Genomic DNA, 26613 nt, shown 5'->3' on the forward strand with positions numbered 1-26613 from the left:
TTTAATTGAGATTGAAGGAGACATCTTTACTTGCCTTAGTGCTCCTCAGCTCTCTCGCCTTCTCTGCACCAGCGCACTCTAAAGCAGCCATTTTCTTTCTACGCCATATTTTCTAAGATGTGTGGCTGTTTGAAAATGAATATTAAATACTGAATATGAATCTAAAAAATGGAAACTAACCAATATGCAATGCTAGTTCTAACAGCAGCTACTGATATCTTCATTTAAATATTCTGAAGGAAAGTAGGCCAGGCCTAAGTATAATTTCTCAAGTATTTAAACTTGTGGGTACCTAATAAATCACATTGTAAATCTATTCAGCTTCACTTGGAGTCATTACACTGTTTCCCAGAATTCTTTCCCGTTTCCCATATCCACCCCATTTGCATGGGCAGCTTCTTCCTACCCATAATTCCTCAGAATTCGCCGCATTCACGTGCTAGTCGGAACTAGGAAACTTACATTTGACTTGCTAACTGGTTGTAGTTAATATACACATGCCGCGTTCAACCAGTTAGCAAGATGGACATTTCAGATTTCCCACTAGCACATGAACACGGCAAATATCTAATAGCCAATAGAACAGTAATGTGATTGTTTTCATTCATCATACAATTTCAGTGGAGGCTGCTGAGGGGAGGACGGCTCATAATAATGGCTGGAATGGAGTAAATGGAATGGCATCAAACACATGGAAACCATGTGTATGCTATATTTGATACCATTCCACCTACTCCACTCCAGCCATTACCATAAGCCTGTCCTCCCCAATTAAGGTGCCAACAACCTAATATGAATTTCCTACGTTCAATAAATCGATGTAATTCCTAAGCGTGACTGTGAACGGTGAAAGTGTATCACATCTGAAGAGATAAGTGAAATATGGGGACTTACTGCTCATTGGAATGATCCTGCTGTTCCTCTCCTGTCAGATTCATCTATGACTACTTACAACCAAAATGTATGAAATTCAAAGTACTTTCTAAATGCATTTATTCAGGCTGTCATGACATTAATAAATAGAAATACACCAGTTTTATGATAACATGGAAATGACATTGAACATCACTATGACGACACTTCTTTGTTAAAAGTTTGAATTGATCAAAACTTAAACGAGTCGTCAGTCTAGAGATTTATGTTAAGGAAAAGCCAGACCTTTAAAAAATATTTTGTCAAAATGAAAATATATCTCTACAATTTGCAGATACGGTCGAGAATATTTGATGAGATGTGTTAAATTATATACACTAGGGTCACATTCAAAAGCGCAGATCCACAAAAACTGGACACAATGACATAAGTTATGATGAAAATATAGAATGAAAAACACTCTGTACACATACCAACCATGAATATATCTACACAGACTATACTTCTGAGACAAACAGGAAAGAGCTATTCACACTATATAAAACAGAGAGTGCCAATCTGACCATCGCACAAACTGTGAATTAAATGCATTATTCAAAATGATTAGAATGATATTCAAGTTAAATGTTCATCATGATTATTTTTGATCGTGCATGTCTGTCTTGCTGTACGTGAAATTAAAACTCAGTAAGGAGATTAAATATATCTCATCAAATCATGGATCAAGAAAATGCAAACCCCAAAATCAGGAGTGTATGTACCTGAATACAAAAGCTAGGATGTGCGTGACTGCTATACTCCATCGGTATAAAACCAATCCTGCGATGTATTGCAAATAGCCACAAAGTTTAGATGGATTTGATATACATTAACATGCTTATGTGCTGATAACACAGTATCATACACTATCGAAGAGATACTTGTACAGTATGGCACAATGTCCCGTACCATTTAAGAACATACATGTTCCAAGTAACGTGAATAAATACAGGAAAGAAGACAGAATGTAAGGAGGCTGTGACCTAACATTTTACATGACCTTTGTCCTATTAAACGTGATGTTTAGAAAATGACTGAGTAAGGATTGTGAACATGTAGGGTGGTCTTGCCAGTGTTCCTGTAATAAATTGAGCAGAACCCCTCCCAACGAAGGTTCTTTGCTCACACAGCGCTACATGTTTTAGTGTAACGGTACTGTCCATATGGTTGGCAGCTGAGCTGGAGGTGTACTTTGGCCTAGCCACTATGTTTTAATTTCCAAGGCTGGAATATTTTTTTATTGGGACCACGTAGTATGGACAATATGCCCTTTGTATAGGCAGTGCTGCTATTTTATCTGGTGTTAGGAGGGATAGAGTTCCTCCATAGAGACAGAGCTACAACGTGAACATAGAAACGGGTCATACAATGAGAGATTTGTTTCTGATATTGACGATAGCCCTGTCGTTTTGTCAAATGTAAAACTGTAATAGGTGGTAGTTGTAAACAGTGTTCATATGGATGAATATGAGTCAATGTACAGTTGCAGAGCAGAGTGTAAACAGCTAGGGTGCTCCCTATGAAACACTCCTCTTGGATATACAAATTAATATGCCAATGATTTCCCTACTCAATCACAATCTTTACCATCTGTAACTCCAGGTTTGTTATCCTTGGACCAGACATCCATCCATCCATACTAAGCCATTACATGCTGCCTGATCCATTTCCCCATGCTGTAAATGTCTACACTGCAATATACTACAATACTGCTATCAGACCATTGCCTACTGTATAGCGTGACTACAGTATATATGTGTGGCAAGTATTATCATAGAACTATGGGAGCAGCATTGAATGCAGTAAGTCATCCTGTGTATGTAGCCTACGACACCTGAACCCAATGCCTAAATCCACACATCTCCATGTGTCCTGATCCAGGGTCAGGGCTTACACCTCTGTCTAATTGGCGAGTGTGATAGGATGTGAGGTGTGCATGTATATCACAGTCATCTGGTCAGTGTACCTCATGCATATAAGACTACAGACAGCCCCAGGTAGGGTGAGTCCCACTCTCTCCTTGTAAACCTACAGTAGCTGGAGCTGGGGAAGTGTTCAGTTCAGGTCCATTGCCTCTTGGCAGGGTGGGAGCTCGGGGGTTGTGTGTGTGTGGCCAGGTGTGTGTGTTCATGTATACCCCCCTCTCCACAGCCCTATTAACCCCTTGTCTCCCCCAGTCAAACATCATCAGGCAGTTCCAGGTGGTTCCTGCGGTTGCGGCTCTTCCGGAGGTCTAGCAGGGGCTTGAGCTTGGCCATGTCTCCCCGTAGAGGAGGCCCTCCTTTCATCCCCTTCTGCTGCCTGGCCCCCTGCAGGCTCTGGAGCTGCTTTCTCTCCTTACAGTACTGCTGTATGGCCAGGCTCTCTGCAGGGCTGAAGGCTGAGAGCAGGGCCTTGGGGTGCAGGGTGCTGGCCCAGGCCCAGGGAGACTGCTGCTTGTCCATCAGCACTGACACCATGGCCTCACTCAGGACACGCAGGCGGAGCTTGGCCACGGTGCGCTTGAAGGTGTTCTCTGTGGCCAGGCAATAGTACAGGCCCTGGTCGGACAGCTGAACGGAGCGGATGAGCAGGCCGTGGTCAGTGGCAACCACACGGTCACCCAGCTTCACCTGGAAGGGGGAAAGAGAGGTGTCAGCAGAATGGTCTTAATTGTCCTATAGAATAACACATTATCCCACAGCATGATCTATAGTCAAGTAAATCGAGCAAAGACAAATCAACTTAAAGTGGCACTCCAGTCTCCTTTTCACCTCATTTAACACTGGATTTACTTAACGTAAGGCACATCTCAATAGGTGGTCTAGATATTTCATGAGATAGCACAAGGAAGGGGGGGGGGCTTTCCTCTTTTGTTCTCTATTGTTCCTCAAGCAATGGGGAGGCCCATGACATCACGACTTCCCATCAGCCATGAATGTCCTGCTCTTTGAAGTTTGCAGTTGTGTCTAAAAAACACAATTTAGCTGAAAACATACATTTTTTACCCTCTAGTGTGTCCTTTACTGTATGTATACTGGGGATATCGCTTTTCAACAGTAAAAGGTCAAACATCGCTGGAGGACGTCTTTAAACAGTTCACCTGGAGTACTCATTTTCATAGAATCTCTGATATGAATATTATGCATGAGCTATAAACAGCGAAATCTGTAAAAGATGTGAATCTTTATCAAAGAGCAGGTGCTCTCTTTGCACAGCCCCGTATCATTTCTCATGGCCTGATGGGCAGCACGAAGTCTTAGAGGGTGTCAGTAATGTGAAATGTTTCCCCCGTTGAGAATAGACTCATTAGTTAGGTCCCATATCACATCTGATCTACAGTATATCACTACCTTGTTACACAGACAATAAATACTTTGCAACGTCATCCCCGAGGCGTGACGTGTTTGAAATAATATCAGATCACTAACATGTCATCACAATCAAAGGATTGTGTCGAATTCATTGATCTAGTTCCAACTAGATCAAGGCATTCGACACAATCATTCGATTGTAATGACGTGTTTGATATTGTAATCGACCGCCAACAGCCTTTGTACTCAGTCTGTCCCGTTTGTTACTGACTGAGGAACAACGATACCTAATCAATCCTCCTTCACGTCATGGGATTACATTTTTGTCTAAAACGTCATTGATTTGCAAGAAACTGGAGTCGGAATTGAGCCAGCTCTGACGTTGAACACACAGAATGAATCATTCCATTTCTATGGTTCAACCCAGCTTCTCAATTGACTTTGACTCGGGAAGTTGTTTTCTGACCTCTTTCCTCCTGTCATTGTCTCTGTGGATGAGCCAGCGGACGGAGGCCTGAGGGGACTTAGGAAGACACTCTAGGAAGGTGGTGTTGTTCTTTACCCCATACTGGGTCATCTCCACCGCGTTCCTGTACGCTGAAACAAGGGTGTTTCACACACACGGCAACTCATTGACAGACATTAACCACACAACGGGATGATGTAGGTCCCAAGAGTCAGGGTCAAAAGTTGACCTGAGGGTTAGTGACACCTGCAGTACAACCAAACCCTCCCAGTCACTAGTGGGCAAATCCTAACGTACCCTTAAGTCTAATTTTCAATTAGTCTCCTATTGACTTCAATGTACTAAAGAAATTTGACTCAAATTAAGATTATCCCCCATGTACGCTTGTTTGTCAGATTGCATTCCCCCTGAGATGCACTTCATATCTGTATAGTAGAACAAGCTATGTTGACCTGGTCTTTAACTGACAGCATTGCCATCTGATGTTTATGTCCCAGCCAACTAGCTCATCCCCATGCTGGATGGATGACAGGGTATAGACTAATTAGCACCAATGACCATATGGTTTAGTCCCATGACATATGTTCATTTACACAGACTTATACTGGAATGTGGCACTATGAGGACCATAGCGCCTCCCCTTGTTAGACCGCTTGCCGACAGCTGATTGAGTGAATCATCTCTGTATAGTCTGTTTGATTACACACACACACACACACACACACACACACACACACACACACACACACACACACACACACACACACACACACACACACACACACACACACACACACACACACACACACACACACACACACACACACACACACCTGAACTCAAATGACCCATAAACCAACCGAATCTGTGTTAGACTCTTTTAGAGTAAAATGAGTACAGCTGGGATAGACTAGCCACATAACAAATGAGTCGAGCAAATCAGATAAATGGATAAGCACACCAATGCCCGCTGTTGGCAAATTCAACAGAGCTGTGGGTTTCTCAGGCATTTGGTGCATGTTGGCTGGATGTTGTCATACCTTTCAGGTTGAATCCTCTGCACTGAGTCAGTGGGTTGCCATGGATGATGTCCTGTCTTCTGCTCCTTCTGTATAGAAACCATAACCATCCATAAATATTTATTTATTTATATATATATACACACTATGTACTGTGAAGTGGCCTAACCGTTGAATCCTGTCAAATATATTGTATATCTAGTTTCATTGCCTACATAAACTAGTTGGAGAATAAATACCTTTCACAAAGCCCAGTAGCTTAGAAACATGGTTATACCAACCCTCCAGCCCATTATGAAAATCTCATAATATCAACAGTGAGGAAGGACCACTGAGCCAGACACAGCGGTGTGAGGAACATTTGACAGTGTTATTCCACCATATGGTTCAGTCGCATCCCATCCAACAGCTACAGGGAGAGAGCTTAAACAGCAGGCACATTTCCAGCAGGATTTCTGTGGAGTAAAGGGGCAGAGCCTCTGTTCGATAACCAAGCTATACTTGAACTGTGGTTGACTGAAATGGCAGCTGAGCAGCCGGTGAGGAGGGAAACCAGAGGGGGGACTGTTCAAAGTAGAACGGTATCACTCACTGTGCTACGGCTGTGTTATAGCTATGGTTGGATCAATTCAAGAACACATGGTGTATACACTGAGTATACCAAACACAGACAAGGAACAGGACAGGAACAGTGTCAGAACAGGGGGAACAGAACGACATGGCAACAATAATGCTGAAGCGGGGAACAACCTCTGGAACAGACAGATATAGGGGAGGGATAATGAATGCAGGTGATTGAGTCCAGTCGAGCCCAATGAACCGTTGATGCGTGTGACGAGGGAAACAGGTGTGCGTAATGATGGTGGCAGGAGTGTGTAGTGCTGGGCAGCCTGGCAACCTCGAGCGCCAGGGAGGGAGAGCGGGAGTAGGCGTGACAATTATTTATACACAGGAAACTGTTGAGCGTGGAAACCCCAGCAGCGTTGCAGTTCTTGACACAAACCGGTGCACCTGGCACCTACTACCATACCCTGTTCAAAGGCACTTAAATCTGTTGCCTTGTCCATTCACCCTCTGAATGGCATACATACACAATCCATGTCTCACTTGTCTCAAGGCTTAAAAATCCTTCTTGAACCTGTCTCCTCCCCTTCATCTACACTGATTGAAGTGGATTTAACAAGTGACATCAATAAGGGATCCTAGCCTTTACCCGGATTCACCAGGTCAGTTGGTCATGGAAAGAGCAGGTGTTCTTAATGTTTTCTATAGTGTATGTTATCATTCCGACCTGCAGATACATTGTATAACCAGCCTAATACATTGCCTTATACCAGTGGAATAAACTAGCTAAGTAATTACAGTAACAGGCTAGAACGTGCATGCAGGTTCCTCCTGCAGGCAGAGGAGGGTCGTTAGTGATTGGAGCCACCTGGGCTCAGGGTATAAACTGCTTCACTAATTACTTCTCTCTCTCTCTCTCTGCTCCTCCAGGTATGATCCTGTTTTGTTTGTTCCTTTGTAGTTTTGCATAGTTTTCACTCAGTCATATTCACACACACCGATTCACGCATCCATGCACTTTACATACACCTTACATTATGATACTTCCACACCTCATTCCTTTTTCTTTGTTTAAAGTTAATTGTTTGGTTTATAATAAAGAACATTTTTAATTGGCCTATACCTGTTGTTCGTGTCCCCTCATTTTTGTCACAGGCTATGAGCCGGCTTGTGACAGTATGTATATCTTTGGGAAAACCAAACAAACAACTAAGAGCTGTATAATGACTTGTCTTTATTCCCAACTAAGTCCCCATGAATAACACCTAAGCTATGTGAAGTGTTGCCCTATACTGTAACCCTTAACAACCTGGGTCCTCAGCACCAATGTTTTACGGGTAAAAGCAGACTGCACCATAGAGTGGAATAACACTGTAAAATGTTAATTGTGCCGCTCGGTTTGCTTTAGAGTGGTCTTTTCTCACAGTTGGTGTTGTACTGTTGATGTTGACCCAAACCAGGGTCTGTAGTACCGTACCTCTTGCCAGTGGGGTAGAAGCGGGTGCAGCTCAGGCCGTCCCAGGCACAGTAGGGGTCTCTGGCCAGGCAGCAGTCGGCGCAGGCTGAGCCGTAGGCATGGCAACGGTGCAGAGACACTTGGGACACGCCGTGCTCTGAACTTACGTACAGCTGTTGCTGCAAGGCAAAACAGTTCAAATGTCAACCACACTGTTTGTTTTAATAAGTGGAAGAGTGACTTAACTAAGTTAAGCTCATGGACAATTATGGCTTATTAGCTGGCTTTCCGGCTGAGTCACAATTTTAATGCAGAAAATAAACTATTGCATTAGGCGATAGCAATGAGCTAATCAGAAGCATTTTGAAACAATATTGAGATACATTAAGCACTGCTTGTATATACTAACTTTTTTGGAAGATATTCTCAAGTTTGTCACTGGAACTTGGTTCTGGGAAGAGAGAAACATGCCACAATGTCAATAATCTTATGTAACAAATGTTGTGACCCAATGTCATAAAAGTAATGGACCATAATAACTTTCTTATCTTTCATGTCATATTACATAAGACTGTAGGTGTGATTGAGCTAGTCCTTGTTGCACACCGTAAATCTTAGGAAATACATTTTATCCTTTACATTCTGTGTAGGGATCTTTTTACCAACACTCAGGTTATCTAACGTCCTATTGAATACCACATCACCTTCCACCGCGCGGCACTAGTAGGAACACTATGTGAGATCTCTATGACATGTAAAACTACACTAGTGGGAGACCGGTGTCGTCCAGGTGCAGAGAGAGATTAAAGCTTGGCTGGGCCTTGATCACACGGATAACTTGCTTTGTTTATCAGGCTGAGATAAATCAGAGCGTGTGAGGGTTGGTATGGGTGACTGGCATCGCCCTCTAATGTCAGTATGCTTCCCATCAGTCTTGTGTGGTGGTCTAGTGCCCGGGTCATCACTCTCCTGAATGCTCCTCCCTTAGGAGTACAGTCTGCGACCCTTTGTGAAAAAGCCAAAAGCTCCTATTCTGTCTGCATTTGAGAGAGAGACATTTGTCTGTCTGTGATTGAGAGAGAGAGAATTCAAACCTTAAATACTTCCAGCTCTTCTAGTATCAGATCCTGGTCCAGGGAGCGGTTTGTGGGGAGAGCGATGACCTTTTGCACTGTCCCTTTGTCTGAGGACACACACACACACAGAGACATTTTGATTTGATTTATTAGGATCCCCATTAGCCAACACATAACGAAAAAGACATTACAGACAAAATAATTCACAATTGACATACTACATGTTATTGTTTTGAAATGTGTGTGTGTGTGTGCGCATCTATCAGTTCCATATACACGTCAGAGAATGGAGACAGTCATTGGACAACCACTTCACAGGCACAAACCCCTACACACACACACACACACACACACACACACACACACACACACACACACCAACCTCACCACAGACCCAACATTGACACATGTGGCTAGCAAAATTAGAATGGCTAGCAAAATTAGAATGAAAAAGTAAATAAATATAGAGCTGGCTCTTCTCCTCACACATATTTGGGTTTGAATTTAACACGATTGCTGTGACCGGTATCCACAGTCAAGTCAGTTGTGGGTTTGTGAGCTTTAGAACCCACATAGAGGAGAACGGACAAAGGCCACGGAAAGGGGCAGAACTATGTTTGTCCAGGAGTTAGCTAGGGAGAGAGAGGGAGGAGAGTTACAGCAAGATCTCCTGGAAATCCCTGAAAAAAAACTCTGCACATCCCTGAAACAAAGCCCCCACTTCTCCGCCCTGCAGTCTGACATTACTGGCATGTCTTCAGGAATCTTGGAGGACTGAAAGGCTGATAAACATAAACAGCTGTGGGTGAGAGAAAGGAGAGAGGCTCCCTGGGATGCAGGACGTACAGCCAGCTCCACACGCCCCTCTGTTGCTCAGACCTTTCCTCTTCCTCTTCCTCCACCCAGTGGGCTGCATCGCCCTCCTGACCGTCTATTTGTCTCTCATGCAGCTCGTTATAGTGTAGTCTATTGTTCTATTCCCCGAAGAGCGAGACTGACTACTTATCTTGAGTTCATATCCCCTCTGTAATAGTTTGCTTATGAAACGCCTGCGTTATGGCATGAGAGAGCAGAGATGGATTAACGCAATATAGAATAAAATGGAATTAAGTGGGTTATGTATAATGAAGGCATTGTGGTGGCGCCACCCCCTGGTGACAGAGAGAACAGGTCGTTTAGGCTGTCATGCTGGGGCCTGGAGATCTATTAGCATCCGTAGCCAACATGGATGCTCCATCATGGACGATGTCACACTCTTTACGAAGCATCCCACTCATGTAACCCACCGCATTAGTCAGAGCTCTTTAAAGTGTAACTCTGATGGTTATGGAACACAAGTGGCGAGACGAGGAATATGAGAATGTTAGTCTGAGGGCATCCTGAACAGGCATCCTGAACAGGCATCCTGAACAGCTACTTAGGTGCGGATGTAGGCGATGTACAGGCTTGACCCTGTGCTGCTCCCAGCCTGTGGTGTGTGTATGTTGTGTGGTGGGAATGGGTGCTAGTTGTCTCTAATAGATCAATAAGGATGTACCGTTGAGTACAAACCTGTGCCCAGGAAGAGGACCTGGTAGTGCCCGTCTGCGGCGGTCACCTGGTCCACAGCGATGGAGGTGTACTTGTAGTCAGCTTGCGTTCTGACCACCAGGGGCCTCCTGCCCACGGGGTAGATAGAATTGAACATGACCGGGTGGTTCCTAACAAAAGTCACCACGTCGTCAGGGAACTCCTTGGTGCTCTGAATGTGAGGGGTGAAGGCTCCGCCTGGACACTGGAGGGAGGGAGAAAGAGGAGAGATGCTATAGAGGTGAATAAATCCCTACCACTCAACTCTGTGACAAAGGTACAGAAAGGAAAAGCCTACCCCTGACCCTGAACTCTGCTGTCCTCATCCTCATTGATTAATGTTTCTCTGACCTTGTTTCCTCAACCACACTGATAGACACAGTAGATACTGTGTAGGAGAACAACAAGGAACTGTACATTTGCATTGGAGAAATTGTCTTATTTTGAGTTCAATACAGATATTAGATCCTAAACTCACTGTTCCAGGCCGGGGGTAAGGGATCCGTCCCTGGTACGCCACCCACTGAAAGTTTGGCCCATCCCTGTGAGCGAACGGCCCGTTGAAGACTGTCAAGATGTCTGCCATGTTGTAGACACACACGGCCGAGCCCTTAAACACTGAGCTGTGGGAAATGACACACACACATTCCGGCGGTCAGTGTAATGTAGATAACTGACAGAAGCCCCCAGATCCATCCAGTTAAAACATCACAGTCCTTTAAACCCCGCTGTTCATAGGATATCCAAGCCATCCGGGTGAAGCTTACTGCCACCCCACTTCGCCCTACCCAACTTGCCCCATTCTTGCTCCATTCCCAGAAGGATATGATGTGGTTTGGACCAGAGCATAAAAACCACATGACCATCAGTAATACAGAGAGAGCCTTTGTTCAGCGAGTGAAACAGAGGAGAAAGCCTGAAGGCGCAAAAGAAAGAAACACATTGTGCTGATAGGAATGACAACGTTGCATAGAGACTACAGACTGTGTTGGAGATTCATATATATATATATATATATATATATATATATAAGAGAGAGAGAGAGAGAGAGCAAGTGAGAGAGCGCAAGAGAGACAGAGAGAGCAAGCGAGAGAGACAGAGAGAGCAAGCGAGAGAGACAGAGAGAGCGAGAGACAGAGAGCAAGCGAGAGACAGAGAGCAAGCGAGAGACAGAGAGCAAGCGAGAGACAGAGAGCAAGCGAGAGACAGAGAGCAAGCGAGAGACAGAGACAGAGAGCGAGAGACAGAGAGCGAGAGACAGAGAGCGCGAGAGATAGAGACAGAGAGACAGAGAGACAGAGCGAAAGAGAGACAGAGAGAGCGAGAGACAGAGAGAGCGAGAGAGACAGAGAGAGCGAGAGAGACAGAGAGAGCGAGAGAGAGAGAGAGAGAGAGCGAGAGCGAGAGATTGCTTGGAGACATGGAGACTACAAGCTGTTTGTGTTGGCTATAGAAAGAGGATGAGTCTCAAATGGCCGGGTTAAAAGATACAAGTGTTTCCTTAGGATTTATGGAAGGGTCACGCTACAAGGTTGAGTAACCCTGATCTAGATACTGCCCAATTAGCCTTGATGATTGAAGAAATCAGGGTTGTATTCATTAGTGCACACCATAGCAAAATGTTTTGCAATGTAAAAAGAAACGTGTTTCTTATTGATAGTTCCCTTCCTGTTTCTGCGCATTTGCTTCCGTTTAGTTCCTAGTGAATACAAACCAGTGAGTACACATAACAGGCATCCATAGCCATCCTGCAAAAGCCCTGGATGATAAATAAAGTTATTGAACACATATAGTGTCTGAGTTACCATATACAGTAACAGTAGACCTCAGGAAACACCAGAGGTACTACATGGTGATACTCATACATAATGAACTTGCTGTCAACATTGCGAAAGGAAGCAGAGCTCACTAACTGCATTCCTAGTACATAAGAAAAAGTGATCAATGAAATGCGAACAGTATGGTAAAGTTAAGTCAATGAGCCAAATACTGTAGTGCCAGAGGAGGCTGGTGGGAGGAGCTATAGGAGGATGGGCTCATTGTCATGGCTGGAATGGAACAGTAGCAAACACATCAAACATATGGTAACCACATGTATGACTCCATTTCATTTATCCCATTACAATGAGCCCATCCTCCTATAGCTCCTCCAACCAGCCTCCTCTGGTACAACATGCAGGTCACTAGAGTGTGCTCCCAAGTCCCGCAGTGGTCTAAGACACTGCATCTCAGTGCAAGAGGCGTCACTGCAGTACCTGGTTTGAATCCAGGCTGCATCACATCCGGCCGTGATTGGGAGTCCCATTGGGCGGCGCACAATTGGCCCAGCGTCGTCCGGGTTTGGCCGGGGTAGGCCGTCGTTGTAAATAAGAATTTGTTCTTAACTGACCTGCCTAGTTAAATAAAGAAATTAAATGCTACAGTAAGGTGATACTGGGGGTCTCTATCCAGGAGCTCCTGTCATGTCTGCTTCATTCCTAATGATATCCAGTGCTGCCATGCCAGTCAGCATAGCCACTAAGGCTCTAGCAATATTACCATTGGCCTCACCTTGTGGACGTGAAGACGCCGAACACCAGGAGGCTCTTGGGGTGATCAGTTTCCAGCAAAAACACACTCTCTGGAAGGGTAAACACAACGTTGAGTTATGGAGTCAGCGTTCATCATGCACCTTATCGTTTAATATTCCTGGAACGGAAGAGTCTGAAGTGGAGATGAATTGAATGAATGTCCGTGTTGACAGACCTCCATAGACTCACAGAAGACTAAAATAATACTAAGGGATGAATTGGGTCACTCTGTTTGGATAGTCCGGAGTGTCATATTATCAACAAACGATCTGTTGAACAGCTACTACTTGTTAGGTTTAGACTAAAGGTTAGGGTAAGGGTTAAGGTTGGGGATAGAGCTAGAAGATAGTTTAAAATGTTACTAATAGTCTGTAGAGAATCTACAGGTGGACTAGCCAACTAAAGTGCAACCATGAATTATTTCAATACTGAGGAGCAGGTCAACAAACAGGTGTAAAGACCCTATTTATAATCCAAAACACCTGAGAATCTGAGATACATTGGTATTTGTAGAGACTGGCCAGGGAGATGTTTAGTTCTAGGTAAACAGGAGAAGTGGTTTGGGTTGGAACCGAATGTTCCAGGCCTTGGTGAACACAGTAGGTAGGTGTTGGCGTATTCCTCACCGAGCTCGTCAAAGTGTGTCTCGGTGCCGTCCTCCTCCAGAACTGAACACACCATCCGGGCCTTCAGGAACGTGGTCCACTTGTTCACCAGGCTACGCTGGCCACCTATGTCATTCTGTAGACGTTGAAAGAGATGCATGTTAATGTCTCATGTATGCACACATATGCAATGCACACACGCACGTACACACACACTTCCTGAACACACACTTACAGGACACACTCTAGCGACCATGGTGTGGATGTTCTTGGTATTCCCACTGTTGTCCGTCAGTCTCTCCCGGAAGAAGAAATACAGTTTAGCATCGTTGGGATCCGATCCATCTGGGATTAACTGGGCATCTATGAAGATGGGTTCTATGGAAAGTAAATAAACAGGTTAAAATGTTATAGTATAACGTTCTGTCCATTGTCTCCAGTGTCAAAGTAGTTGAAGTACATTTGATGTACTAAATGTGGACCTCCAACTCCAGATGTGTTAGTGCAGGGCTGGAACAAACGCATGCCCAACCTCTAGCTCTTCAGGGTCACAGTTGGAGACTTCTGGTGTACATTACATGTGCTTCATATATGTCTGCTGTACGTGCTCACCACTCAGCCACTTGGAGTTGTGCTGGTCTGTCCTCACTGCGTTCCTCCTGGTGAGGCTCCTGAAGATGGCAGCGTCCGTCCCCATGAAGTCTATGTACATGCCTGAGAACAGCTCCTGGTCTGAAACACAGAGACACATACAGGACTGTGTTCATTATGGCACAACATGGAAGAAAATGACGTAAAACAGGGAGGTACTACCTGAACTTGTCCACTAAGATAAGCTTGTTTTCATTTTCCATCTCAAAAAGTTGCACTACGGTGTGCCCTAATGAACACAACCCTGGATCATAGCTGAACCATCTTACTCCCATCTGACCAAACAGAACACTCTCTCCACCCCCCACGAGCCCTAAAGACTTGACAAAACACCAACACAAAAAAAAATCACTGACTATTTATGGCCAAGGGAACAAAAATGTGCCTGTCTCAATTTCCATTGACAGCAATGGAAATTCTGGGTTCATATTCAATGGTGATGGAATTTTGGATGGAATTTAACTAGGCAAATTCTTATTTACAATGACAGCCTTTATTTACAGAGACAGTACATCACTGTGGACAGGGAATGGTGACAGTAAACAGTAATGGAGCCAACAGTGGATTTACAGCCATAGTGTTTGATCTCCCTGTACTCTGCTAATGAACCTGGCTGAGAGCCCGCACTCTCTCTCTCTTTCCTCTCTCCACACCCTCTGTGCATTTCATCATTCCATTACTCTGTCACTTCATCATTCCACCAGCCCCAGCCCAGCATGCAGCAGCATGTACTCTGGAGGTGTGGCTCAGGTCCAAGTGTGAGTGTTTGTATGTGGTTGGCTGCTCTGAGGGGAACAGTGGTGTCAACATCCCCCAGACAGCACAGGCTCATATGAGGGGTTCAGTATGGAGATGGAGCCTTTTTATCTAGCCCAGACACAGGCCTGATTGTCCCCTAGTCTGACTCAGAGGTCCTCTCCCTGCCACCACTACCCCCTCCTCTCTGCCACCACAACCCCCTCCTCTCTGCCACCACTACCCCCTCCTCTCTGCCACCACAACCCCCTCCTCTCTGCCGCCACTACCCCCTCCTGTCTGCCACCACTACCCCCTCCTCTCTGCCGCCACTACCCCCTCCTGTCTGCCACCACTACCCCCTCCTCTCTGCCACCACTACCCCCTCCTGTCTGCCACCACTACCCCCTCCTGTCTGCCACCACTACCCCTCCTCTCTGCCACCACTACCCCCTCCTCTCTGCCACCACTACCCCCTCCTCTCTGCCACCACTACCCCCTCCTCTCTGCCACCACTACCCCTCCTCTCTGCCACCACTACCCCCTCCTCTCTGCCACCACTACCCCCTCCTCTCTGCCACCACTACCCCCTCCTCTCTGCCACCACTACCCCCTCCTCTCTGCCACCACTACCCCCTCCTCTCTGCCCTCTCCTTGTGATCGGAGGCCAAAGGATGACACAGACTGACAAGGGTGTGCGGCCCGACCTACGGCAGGGTCACCGATAAGGGGGATGGGGAGTCAGGTTAACCATAGGGTGGGGAAGTATAGCGATTTGGGTTTTTGTATGATGCGTCCTGCAGAGACATAAATAGTGCCAATAGAGGGACAGAGGAAAACTTACTAAGCATGACGGAGACAGTGTTGACTCTAGGATTGAAGGAGCACCTTCCCTTCCCAGATTCCGCTCTGGAGTCAATGTGGAACACTTGCTCCTGCAGGAAAAGAAAATGTAAATAACAGATTTTATATGGGAATTTGGTGGAATTCAACCCTCTGCTCTTTTTAGCAATAAATATGAGATTATGAGCATTCCAAATGTTCTCAAGGTAATCGAGAGTAAGGTTTTTTCCCTCCGGTTTAAAGAGTTACAAAACCATCGCTGGGCTTTACCTTTACTGGTCTGCACGGAACATTAAAAGAACATTCCATTAGGGAGGAATGTCCTCCGATGGGCTGAGATGCTGTGGTTCCATCTCAGACCTGGCCCTCTGCCACCCCTCACAGTGAAATGGATCATCCGAATTTACAATCTCGGCAGTCAGCGGAAAATCCCCCCGGTTTGGTCCAACCCACACTTCGACAGTTCTGACTGGGGGAATGAAGGGGAAGGGGGTGCCGTCAGCCCAGAGACGTTCTCCAGAAAAGCGCGGCTGCTCTCCAAGTGGTGCATGAAGATTTCCCGTGGCTCTGGCGGCAATCCGTGGCCATTCATCACAGGGTCTGTACCGCGACACACTCACACAAAGGTGACCTGTCTGTGACACTGAAATCCTCCTCACTAGGCTCCCATACAACAATGTGACACACGCTTAGGGGCCAAAGAGCCCAGGGAGTTATGCGTCAAAGTCCCACAATAGCAGCTTGTTACTGTTAGCAAACCCAGTCTGAGAAACGATACTGACACATCCAAGCATTGGCGGATGGGAAAAACAGAGCAATGCTGCTTTTTAAACAAAACCCTAAATGACAGAAGACACCATACTGAAGAAAGAGCCTGGTTTCGAACTCTGTGCCGATTAGCATTTGGCAGGCGTTGCAGACTGCTGTAACTGCCAGTGAGTTCAGTGAGCGCTTTTCTCCTGGAGGGGTTTCCCAGTCTCGTTTTCAGGGCCAGGTGGCCAGAGACCGGGGCAGACAGCTCCTCCTCTTCTACTCCATCCCTCTCTTCTCTGTCTCAGAGAGACTGGCACACAAGGCTAAACTCAACTGTCATGGCTGCTTTCCTGAGGATGTCTTGGATTAAGACAGACTTCCTCTTGCCCCAGATGAAACATAAAAAAATCCGGCAGTTTGGTTTCAGAAGCAGAGGCGCCCAGCCGTAAACCTACCAAACTCTAGTTTCAGCAATAACCACATCACATATCCACAGGAATTTCCATTTGTATGAGAATATGGTGGTAGAGACTATACTGTAGGTGAACTATAGCAAAGCTGTCATGGCCTGATTATAAGTCAAGGAGCATACTAACCTCTGGTCTCCTGCCCCTGTTGATGAAGGCACAGACAGGACTGTAGGCACCACTCCCACAGATGAACAGATGGGTTCTGTTGAACGGCTGGACCACCCGGATGAAGTTACCACATCCATGCTGCAGAGAGATGGTGAGGAAATTGGTTAGTAAATGTATGAAATCACCAAAGTATCCATACATCAGTCAATCAATCTATCATGCAATATTGCATGTTCAACAGCAAAATACTTCCAGACTGCAATTGTTGAGAAGGTCATAAAGCTAACAGTGGCCAAGTTGTGATTGGTCAGGGGCTATGCTTCATAAAGAGCAATTACACAGTTCCAAATGGTTAGCTACCAATGTTATTCCAACTTTCCTCACTTGCTACTTATATACTGTCATTAAGTACAATCATAATAGCTATTTCCAGTTTGCTCCCTGGCACTGGTAGAGTGGAAAAAAGGGTGTCAACAGTGAAGTGATATTTCGTCAAAGCCCCGTCTCCAGAGCTGAGTATATACTATATAGTCCAGAGCTGAGTATATACAGCCCTGTGATCTGATTACAGACCCAATCGAGATCTTTCCCTCTTCAGCACGAGGTGGGAGTGGCCAGAGCACTGGGCTTTGTGCGTAATAAAAACTCAGACCGCGGAGCGAGCCAGCGGAGGAGCACCCAGGGAGCCGTTAGGAACTTGGCCATCCCCACGGAAACGGAGCAGCTGCGCCCACTCACACTCCGCACACCAACTCCGCCGAGAAAAACAATGATACGTCCAACATTACACACCCTTCATTCCCTCTCGCTTTTTCACTTTCTTTCATTCCCTCACCCTCTCCTCCTAGCAGATAAACACCCTTCAGACGACACCCTCCATCAACTCTACGCCCCCCACTGTCTGCTCATATCCAATAGCAGATTTACATATGAACTAATATCATGTCCCAGAGCTTGCTTGGGTTAACTATCCAGCCACAGCCCCCCTTCAGAGCCAGAGCAACTGTAGTAGGGGATTTAAAACCCGGCTGATGGCCTTTAAGGGAGGATCACACAGTGAGGGAACTTTTAAACATGGATTTAATCTATCTCAAGCTTTTATACATACAATAAAGGAATATTTCTCCCAAATGCCATCCTCCAGTGCTTAACAATGTGTGGTCGTAGTCTGGAGGCCCGGTGACCCCGGATTCTATCGTAAGGAGGAATTGAATATATACACACATCGGGAGGGTAACCATAACAACCTGACAAGGGCTCTCGATTCAGGAAGACAAATAAAATGTCCGGTATAAAAAACGTGTTTAAACAGAGAGAGAGAAAGAGAGAGAAAGAAAGAGTGAGTGAGAGGCAGAGAGAGACAGTAAGAGTAAAGCGAGAGAGAGGGGAGAGGCCGAGACTGCAAGATAGAGAGACCAGGCAGGGCTGCGAAAGAGAGGGATGGCAGAGTAGAGGCGGAGGAGAGAGGTAAGCCGACCACTGGGCTTCTCCACACAAAGATGCTCAGCCAAATATTTGTGCGAGGCTGTCCACAGAGCTGGAGCCGTGACTCTAGGCAGCACTAATCACCCTCCACTGACTGGAAACAGCTTCTGCTCTACCCCTACAGTACAAGACTATGGTCCTACACTCTAGTACTGTACAAGACCGCAGCTCTCTGCCAAGGTGGCTGTTGTTACTAACTACGACTACTAGCTTCATAACAGTACACCACATGAATGCCTTTGAAGTCACAGTCCAAATAAAAACAGGCCAACAGTCCATTAAAAACAATGGAACAAAAACAGAATTTTTGTCCTAACATGCAAAACAGCCTAATTAGTTACAGAAAACTGAATCACCAGCTGCTGTTTTGAGGTTGTCGATGTTGTATATGCTAATACAACAGAGTTGCAGTAAGGGATCAGGACAGGTTATGAGATCTGTTGTCAGTCACAGTAGTTAGCATACTGCTTTGATGCTTGTTTATTTTCTCTGGGTGGATTTGAGCAGTCCTATGCCTCATTCGTCTATCAACTAACATAAGGAATGCCAGGAGTCAATGACTCTCCTCAACTCCACATCTGCAGCCCCACGTGTTTGGAACCCAGGATGCTAACACATGCTAACACATGCTAATGGAGAAGGACCAGAGACATCATCAGTATAGTGTGTTCATTCATTTAGTTAGCGGTTAGCATCACACATGACTTTCAGTGGATTTAGTTAGCGGTTAGTGCTACATATTGAGTGTAAGTGTTCTTACCGTGGGGTCCTTGCCAGCCATTTGGCATTCCTCAATCTTGCTAACAGATGCAGGCCAAAACACCTGGTGAGAAACACAGAAAACAGCTTCATTAGGGACCATTGCACATCCTGGTCTTGGAAAGTTGGGAATTTTTTTAAACCCAGAAACCAGGGACAGCTTGTGGAGCGGAAGGAAGGAAGAGAACATATTGAACAGAAATAAACAAACTCTGAAGCAAACTGACAAACTTCACTCACTGTAGTGACTTGCTAATAGGGATGCCCTACACTGTAGTCACTTGCTAATAGGGATGCCCTACACTGTAGTGACTTCCTAATAGGGATGCCCTACACTGTAGTGACTTCCTAATAGGGATGCCCTACACTGTAGTCACTTGCTAATAGGGATGCCCTACACTGTAGTCACTTGCTAATAGGGATGCCCTACACTGTAGTCACTTGCTAATAGGGATGCCCTACACTGTAGTCACTTGCTAATAGGGATGCCCTACACTGTAGTGACTTGCTAATAGGGATGCCTTACACTGTAGTGACTTCCTAATATGGATGCCCTACACTGTAGTGACTTCCTAATAGGGATGCCCTACACTGTAGTCACTTGCTAATAGGGATGCCCTACACTGTAGTCACTTGCTAATAGGGATGCCCTACACTGTAGTGACTTCCTAATAGGGATGCTCTTCACTGTAGTGACTTCCTAATAGGGAGGTTCTACACTGTAGTGACTTCCTAATAGGGATGCCCTACACTGTAGTCACTTCCTAATAGGGATGCTCTTCACTGTAGTGACTTCCTAATAGGGAGGTTCTACACTGTAGTGACTTCCTAATAGGGATGCCCTACACTGTAGTCACTTGCTAATAGGGATGCCCTACACTGTAGTCACTTGCTAATAGGGATGCCCTACACTGTAGTCACTTGCTAATAGGGATGCCCTACACTGTAGTCACTTGCTAATAGGGATGCTCTACACTGTAGTCACTTGCTAATATGGATGCCCTACACTGTAGTGACTTGCTAATAGGGATGCCCTACACTGTAGTGACTTCCTAATAGGGATGCTCTTCACTGTAGTGACTTCCTAATAGGGAGGTTCTACACTGTAGTGCCTTCCTAATAGGGATGCCCTACACTGTAGTCACTTCCTAATAGGGATGCCCTACACTGTAGTCACTTGCTAATAGGGATGCCCTACACTGTAGTCACTTGCTAATAGGGATGCCCTACACTGTAGTCACTTGCTAATAGGGATGCCCTACACTGTAGTCACTTGCTAATAGGGATGCTCTACACTGTAGTCACTTGCTAATAGGGATGCCCTACACTGTAGTCACTTGCTAATAGGGATGCCCTACACTGTAGTGACTTCCTAATAGGGATGCCCTACACTGTAGTGACTTCCTAATAGGGATGCTCTACACTGTAGTGACTTCCTAATAGGGAGGCTCTTCACTGTAGTGACTTCCTAATAGGGATGCTCTTCACTGTAGTGACTTCCTAATAGGGATGTTCTACACTGTAGTGACTTCCTAATAGGGATGCCCTACACTGTAGTGACTTCCTAATAGGGATCCTCTTCACTGTAGTGACTTCCTAATAGGGATGCTCTACACTGTAGTGACTTCCTAATAGGGATGCTCTTCACTGTAGTGACTTCCTAATATGGATGCTCTACACTGTAGTGACTTCCTAATAGGGATGCTCTACACTGTAGTGACTTCCAAATATGGATGCCCTACACTGTAGTGACTTCCTAATAGGGATCCTCTTCACTGTAGTGACTTCCTAATAGGGATGTTCTACACTGTAGTGACTTCCTAATAGGGATGCCCTACACTGTAGTGACTTGCTAATAGGGATGCTCTACACTGTAGTGACTTCCTAATAGGGATGCCCTACACTGTAGTCACTTCCTAATAGGGATGCCCTACACTGTAGTGAACTTCCTAATAGGGATGCTCTACACTGTAGTGACTTCCTAATAGGGAGGCTCTACACTGTAGTGACTTGCTAATAGGGATGCTCTACACTGTAGTGACTTTCTAATAGGGATGCTCTACACTGTAGTGACTTCCTAATAGGGATGCTCTACACTGTAGTGACTTCCTAATAGGGAGGCTCTACACTGTAGTGACTTCCTAATAGGGAGGCTCTACACTGTAGTGACTTGCTAATAGGGATGCCCTACACTGTAGTGACTTCCTAATAGGGATGCTCTACACTGTAGTGACTTCCTAATAGGGATGCTCTACACTGTAGTGACTTCCTAATAGGGAGGCTCTACACTGTAGTGACTTCCTAATAGGGATGCTCTTCACTGTAGTGACTTCCTAATAGGGATGCTCTTCACTGTAGTGACTTCCCAATCATGATGATAACTTGTCTACAGTAAATGCTATATTTCCAATCCCGTGAGGAGCTTGAAGGGTCTAATGCTGGGAACGTATCAGGCAATTACTTTGCAAATGGATGTGCTACAGCTCTCTCTGGGGTAAACTAAATGCATTCCCATCTGTTCTGCTCTTCACACCTGTCAGTTATAGACAGGATAGCTCCTTCACTGCACACAGAGATACAATTAGCATGGAACTTCTGTTACAGAATCACAGAGCTGCATCAGGCACCACTAATATATGTCATATTTTGTTCCATGAAATGGGTGTGATCTAGCATATAAAATGTACTCTATTTTAACTTAATTACCACCATTACTGCTCTTGTATAATTAGCCTAATGTATTCAGCCATGATCTGCCACATGCAAGGAAAGCTAAATGAGATCAAGGTCATTTTGTCTCCTTTAGTGAGAGTTTGATAAATAGGATGGAAAGTAATAGAACTCATGTTGGTATCGGACAGAGAGTTATGAGTCATCACACCATCATACTATAAGGCAGATGAAGTCAGTATCCTGCTATATCCAGTCTCTACTTACAATACTTTCACAACAAACAATGATCAACTAAACATTTCCCTGATGCTGTAAAGAAAATCTTAGCAGTTTAACGGACTGTTCAGAGGACCTCACCTTGAGTGTCCCATGGGTGATGTTGTTGATGTCCATAGACAGGACATGGTCCTTACAGCCTACATACATCCTGTCCTGGTCCTCATCCATCAACAGGATCCTGTAGTCCATGGCCTTGTCTGACAGACTGTAGTACTCCACCGTCTGGGAGGCCTGCAGGTCTGTGGGATACAAACAGACAATGTTATGGTGGGAAATAATGAGGAATCTGTAGCGTTTACAGCAGGACTATACCAAGTCAGCTAACACTGACTAAACAAGTGCATAGAAGGTGATTGCATTTGTTTTGCAATGCATGCAGTAGATTCCACACAACACAACTTTCCAGACACTTTATGAACACTGGACAGTCATGGTGAGCAAAATAAATCTGTGGAAAAACCATTTGCTTGGTTGTCTCTGACCGACCAGCTACTGTAAAAGCCCGTATTGTCCTAAAGCTAGAAGGAAGAAGTAAACGTCCTCTGTCTCTAAGCGTCCAGAGCTCTCCATCCAAACCATCAAAGGCCTTCACTGTCTATGCCAAGCTCATGCATATTCATCACTATTGACATGGGGCAGGAGTGGAGGAGTTGAGAGCAAGTTGATCCTTCTTCCTTTGTCTTCTCTCTCTAATCAACAAACAGGCTGGCTGTGCTCTCCTTCATGCCTCCAGGCTAAAATCACTTTTCATTACTCTATTCAATAGTATTGCTTTTGAGGTCGAGGCCCTTTAATCCTGAATGAAAGCTGTTTTCCAGTGCCTCTCTTTCTGATCATGGATGTGTGTTTACCTTTATTCCATACAGCAACAGCACTAGAGTTGTTTACATGAATAAGTACCATTTCCCACACCTCTTCACTCTATTGATCTTGACATAACTCTATAAGCATCCTCACATCCTTATTTTTTTTACTTTTACCCCCTTTTTCGTGGTATCCAATTGATAGTTACAGTCTTGTCCCATCGCTGCAACTCCCGTACGGACTCGGGAGAGGCGAAGGTCGAGAGCTATGCGTCCTCCGAAACCCAAGTCAACCAAGACGCACTGCTTCTTGACACAAAGCCTGCTTAACCCAGAAGCCAGTCCCACCAATGTGTCAGAGGAAACACCGTACACGTGCATGCGCCCAGCCCGCCACAGGAGTCGCAAGAGCGCGATGGGACAAGGGCATCCCTGCCGGCCAAACCCTCCCCTAACCCGGACGACGCTGGGCCAATTGTGCTCCGCCCCATGGGTCTCCCAGGCGCGTCCGGCTGCGACAGAGCCTGGACGCAAACTAGGATCTCTAGCGGCACAACTAGCAACTGCGATGCAGTGCCTTAGACCACTGCGCCACTCGGGAGGCCCAAGCATCCTCATATCCTACGCCCCAATCATATGTAGAGAAATCAACTTAGGCGATATTGTTAAAAAAGCACAAAGCAGTCAGTTGGTGTATCATGTATAACTTTAGGCATGAGCATTATCTCACAGCGCCTAATGAACAACACACACACACAATACTTTGTTTCCGCCAGACTCAAATCTAATACGAAGGCCCTTGTCAAACTCCAACAAGTACAATGTGCATTTAACAAAGAGAACCTTTGGAAAAAGGAGAAGATCACGTGTCCAAAGCTTTAGAGCTGAGGAGATAGCGTCGCATTGGGCTCAGGGAGATATTAGGTTAGCTCAAGCCTTTGGCTCATCAGGCTACAGATGTTCAACAGCAGCTCTGCCAGAGATCAGGGAAGCCAGGCGTGCCACCAGGGGTGAAGGAGTAACTGTAAGAACTAATTAAAACCATGCTTCACTCCAAACCACTCTTACCTACATCCCTCCAGAATAAGTAGGCAGGGGAGAGATGTAAAGACCTTCTTGGAAAGGGTTTTATTTGATCTTTTTCTTATGCTTGAGGGAAAGGAGTGTTCAGTTTACAAGCCTGCGGTCTCCTGCTTCTGTTTTTCCTGGAGCAAAAGGTGCTGACTCTCACTTAATGATTCCTGTTTACAGAAGGGTTTATTGTAGCTCTGCTCAATGTGGATCCAGAAACCCCCCTAAAGTCAATGCTCTTGGTACAGTCTGATTCTATCCATATTGTCCCTCTGGAACATTCCACAAGGGGAACAAAGTGTTCAGAGTTGTGTGGGGTGAGGCGGCCCGGGTGAAATAACTTATTATCATTAACTCCGTATTGTTTTCTCAGTGGAGGAATTGGAGACTTTCATGTTTCCTACCATGGGTGGAAGCCCTAACTAAGTCCAGTGTTTTGGGGGGAAACAGCGCGGCAGGCGTGCGTCACATGACCCCGCCACCCAGCTGATCCTCTGTGAGGCGAGCATAGCCTCTGGTGCATACCAGGGATCCAGCGTCTGTCTGCTCATCATGACCCCAGCAGGGAACACAGGAGTCATGCCTGGGTACGCATTACAGCCTTCTCAAAATGTCACAATAACCGTTGGTGTACCGCACCTGCACTCTCTGAAGAAAACATGAAGACTCACTTCAAGTGCTTCTCCACCATTTTCTGCCTGAGATACATGGGATTTGCACAATTTAACATGTGTCTAATTTATAATGAGATCGGCTTACAAAGAGAGATGGTGGCAGGCAAATCTGTGGATGTTTATTCTACTACCCATTAACCTTTGACCTGATGGGATCGGAAGTCATCCTTGTGGGACGAGTTAAGCTTTTGACGCCATAACATTAATACGTGGCTGGGGAAATGTAATCAAAGCAAACCGTAAACAATATAATGGCTGTCATAGATCAGTAATAATGAGTCCCAGAAGTATCGCTTAAAGCATTTGAGGACAGTGGCTGGTACATGTACAGTACGGTCTGTTACCATATAAATCATTGGGTTGACAATCAAACCCATGCTCTTACGATGAGTTCGGTACTGTTTATTGAAAACCAACATATCAAATGGGAGCTCCCATATGCTCTCATCACAATGAATTATAAATCCATTAGGTTGTAGTAATATTTATTAGTCATGGGCTTAGCCTGCATTCCACTATGATGACATCACCAGCAGAGATCCTGAGTATGTCATAAGTGTTTGTGGATATAATTGGCTAAATTGTCCTTGTCTGTCCAGTCTGCTATCAATGGTGCTGTTTATGTAGACTGGATTCACTCAGATGTGGCTTGAGGAAAAAACTGTCTCTAACTGTTAAACATAATGAGTAAGAATGTTGGTCAATGTTATTGGCTCGGTTGAAGTATTCAGGGGGTCGTAAAATGGGAGGACACCACCCTTGACAGTAAGACGTTGGGGAGGTCTGGTATGTAGGTTGAGCTGCTGTGGTGATGACTGAGGATGAAATGGCGTATCCCTTGTTGTTTAGGCATCATGGACAGGATACAAAAACATTTCTGCCCTCGTTACAGAACACGCCCGCAGTAGGAGAACGCAGAGCAGTGGTGAGGACTCAGTAGAGGATTGTGGGTAGTCTATTATTTATGTGGGCAGGCGGGCCGCACCTTCCCCCGTGTGCCTCCTGCTAGGACTACGGAGTTCACTTTGACTGTGAGCGTTCACCCATGGGGGCTCCGCTGTGCAGGAATAGCGTTCTGACCAGGAGCGGTCATCCATGTAGTGGACTGAAGGTTGCAGAGCAGCCGACCGCTACAGGTGACCGCACAGTAATACCTCTAGTCCCTTTGAAGAGTGGTTCATTTGTGAGAGCTTGGTCAAGCGGAAGCGGCACAAAAACCTTTTGTAGGGGCCAAGAGACCACAACGGTCATTCAATATTTAAGACTGGTGGTGGGTTGCGGGCTTCACATGGTCATACACTGCCGCAGAGCAACTGCAGATATTATCTAGTCTGAGTGGAGTAGACTACATATTTCACATGCAAGACTAAAACCCAGATATAAATCCATACTAGCGGTTGCCCAAGACATCAGGTCAGAGATCCTCGATGGTGATAATGTAACTAATGAGCCTAATGAATACACATTCACCTTGACATTATAGCAGGATCTCAGATGATCTATATTTCATCAGCTTATTAAACACTTTCGATTCACATTTGCATTGATCCCCTGTCCAGTGAACCATGCACGGAGGGCAAATCTGTTTAAGACAGCAGACTTTTAATCCAGTCTAAAATGTACCCACAAGGAACATCTGATGACATGACCAGACTACAAGCCGTGATCATCATTCCCTATAAACAAGTATTCTGTAAACTAAAGGAGGATAGCAGAGAAAGGCAACAACCGTCCTGCATGCCACATAGTACTGTCCATAAGGAACAAAACATTTGTGAT

The 26613-nt window shown here is 45.4% G+C and overlaps 1 protein-coding gene across 1 annotated transcript; it reads right to left on the reverse strand.

Moving 5' to 3' along the window:
• Nucleotides 1-976: 976 nt before the first annotated feature.
• LOC120049384 (semaphorin-3C-like) lies at nucleotides 977-22504 on the reverse strand. The gene is made up of 16 exons (XM_038995654.1): nucleotides 22365-22504; nucleotides 19336-19398; nucleotides 17109-17228; nucleotides 15761-15851; nucleotides 14143-14262; nucleotides 13766-13908; nucleotides 13552-13666; nucleotides 12906-12975; nucleotides 10834-10978; nucleotides 10338-10560; nucleotides 8805-8893; nucleotides 8120-8161; nucleotides 7732-7889; nucleotides 5712-5779; nucleotides 4672-4802; nucleotides 977-3524 (listed from the first exon to the last, which is right to left on the reverse strand). The coding sequence occupies exons 1-16, from the start codon at nucleotides 22473-22475 to the stop codon at nucleotides 3090-3092; spliced, it is 2124 nt and encodes a 707-aa protein (XP_038851582.1). The 5' UTR covers nucleotides 22476-22504; the 3' UTR covers nucleotides 977-3089.
• Nucleotides 22505-26613: the final 4109 nt, after the last annotated feature.

Source organism: Salvelinus namaycush, chromosome 6 (genome assembly GCF_016432855.1).
Source record: "Salvelinus namaycush isolate Seneca chromosome 6, SaNama_1.0, whole genome shotgun sequence".
Lineage (NCBI taxonomy): Eukaryota > Metazoa > Chordata > Actinopteri > Salmoniformes > Salmonidae > Salvelinus > Salvelinus namaycush.

Coding starts and splice junctions, on each gene's coding strand:
- LOC120049384 (XM_038995654.1), bottom strand. CDS start 22,475: ATGGACTACAGGATCCTGTTGATGGATGAGGACCAGGACAGGATGTAT. Junction 14,263..15,760: donor CACTGTCTCCGTCATGCTTA/GTAAGTTTTCCT, acceptor TCTGTGTTTCAG/ACCAGGAGCTGTTCTCAGGC. Junction 8,162..8,804: donor AAGAGCTGGAAGTATTTAAG/GTTTGAATTCTC, acceptor CTCTCTTCCCAG/AACCAAGTTCCAGTGACAAA.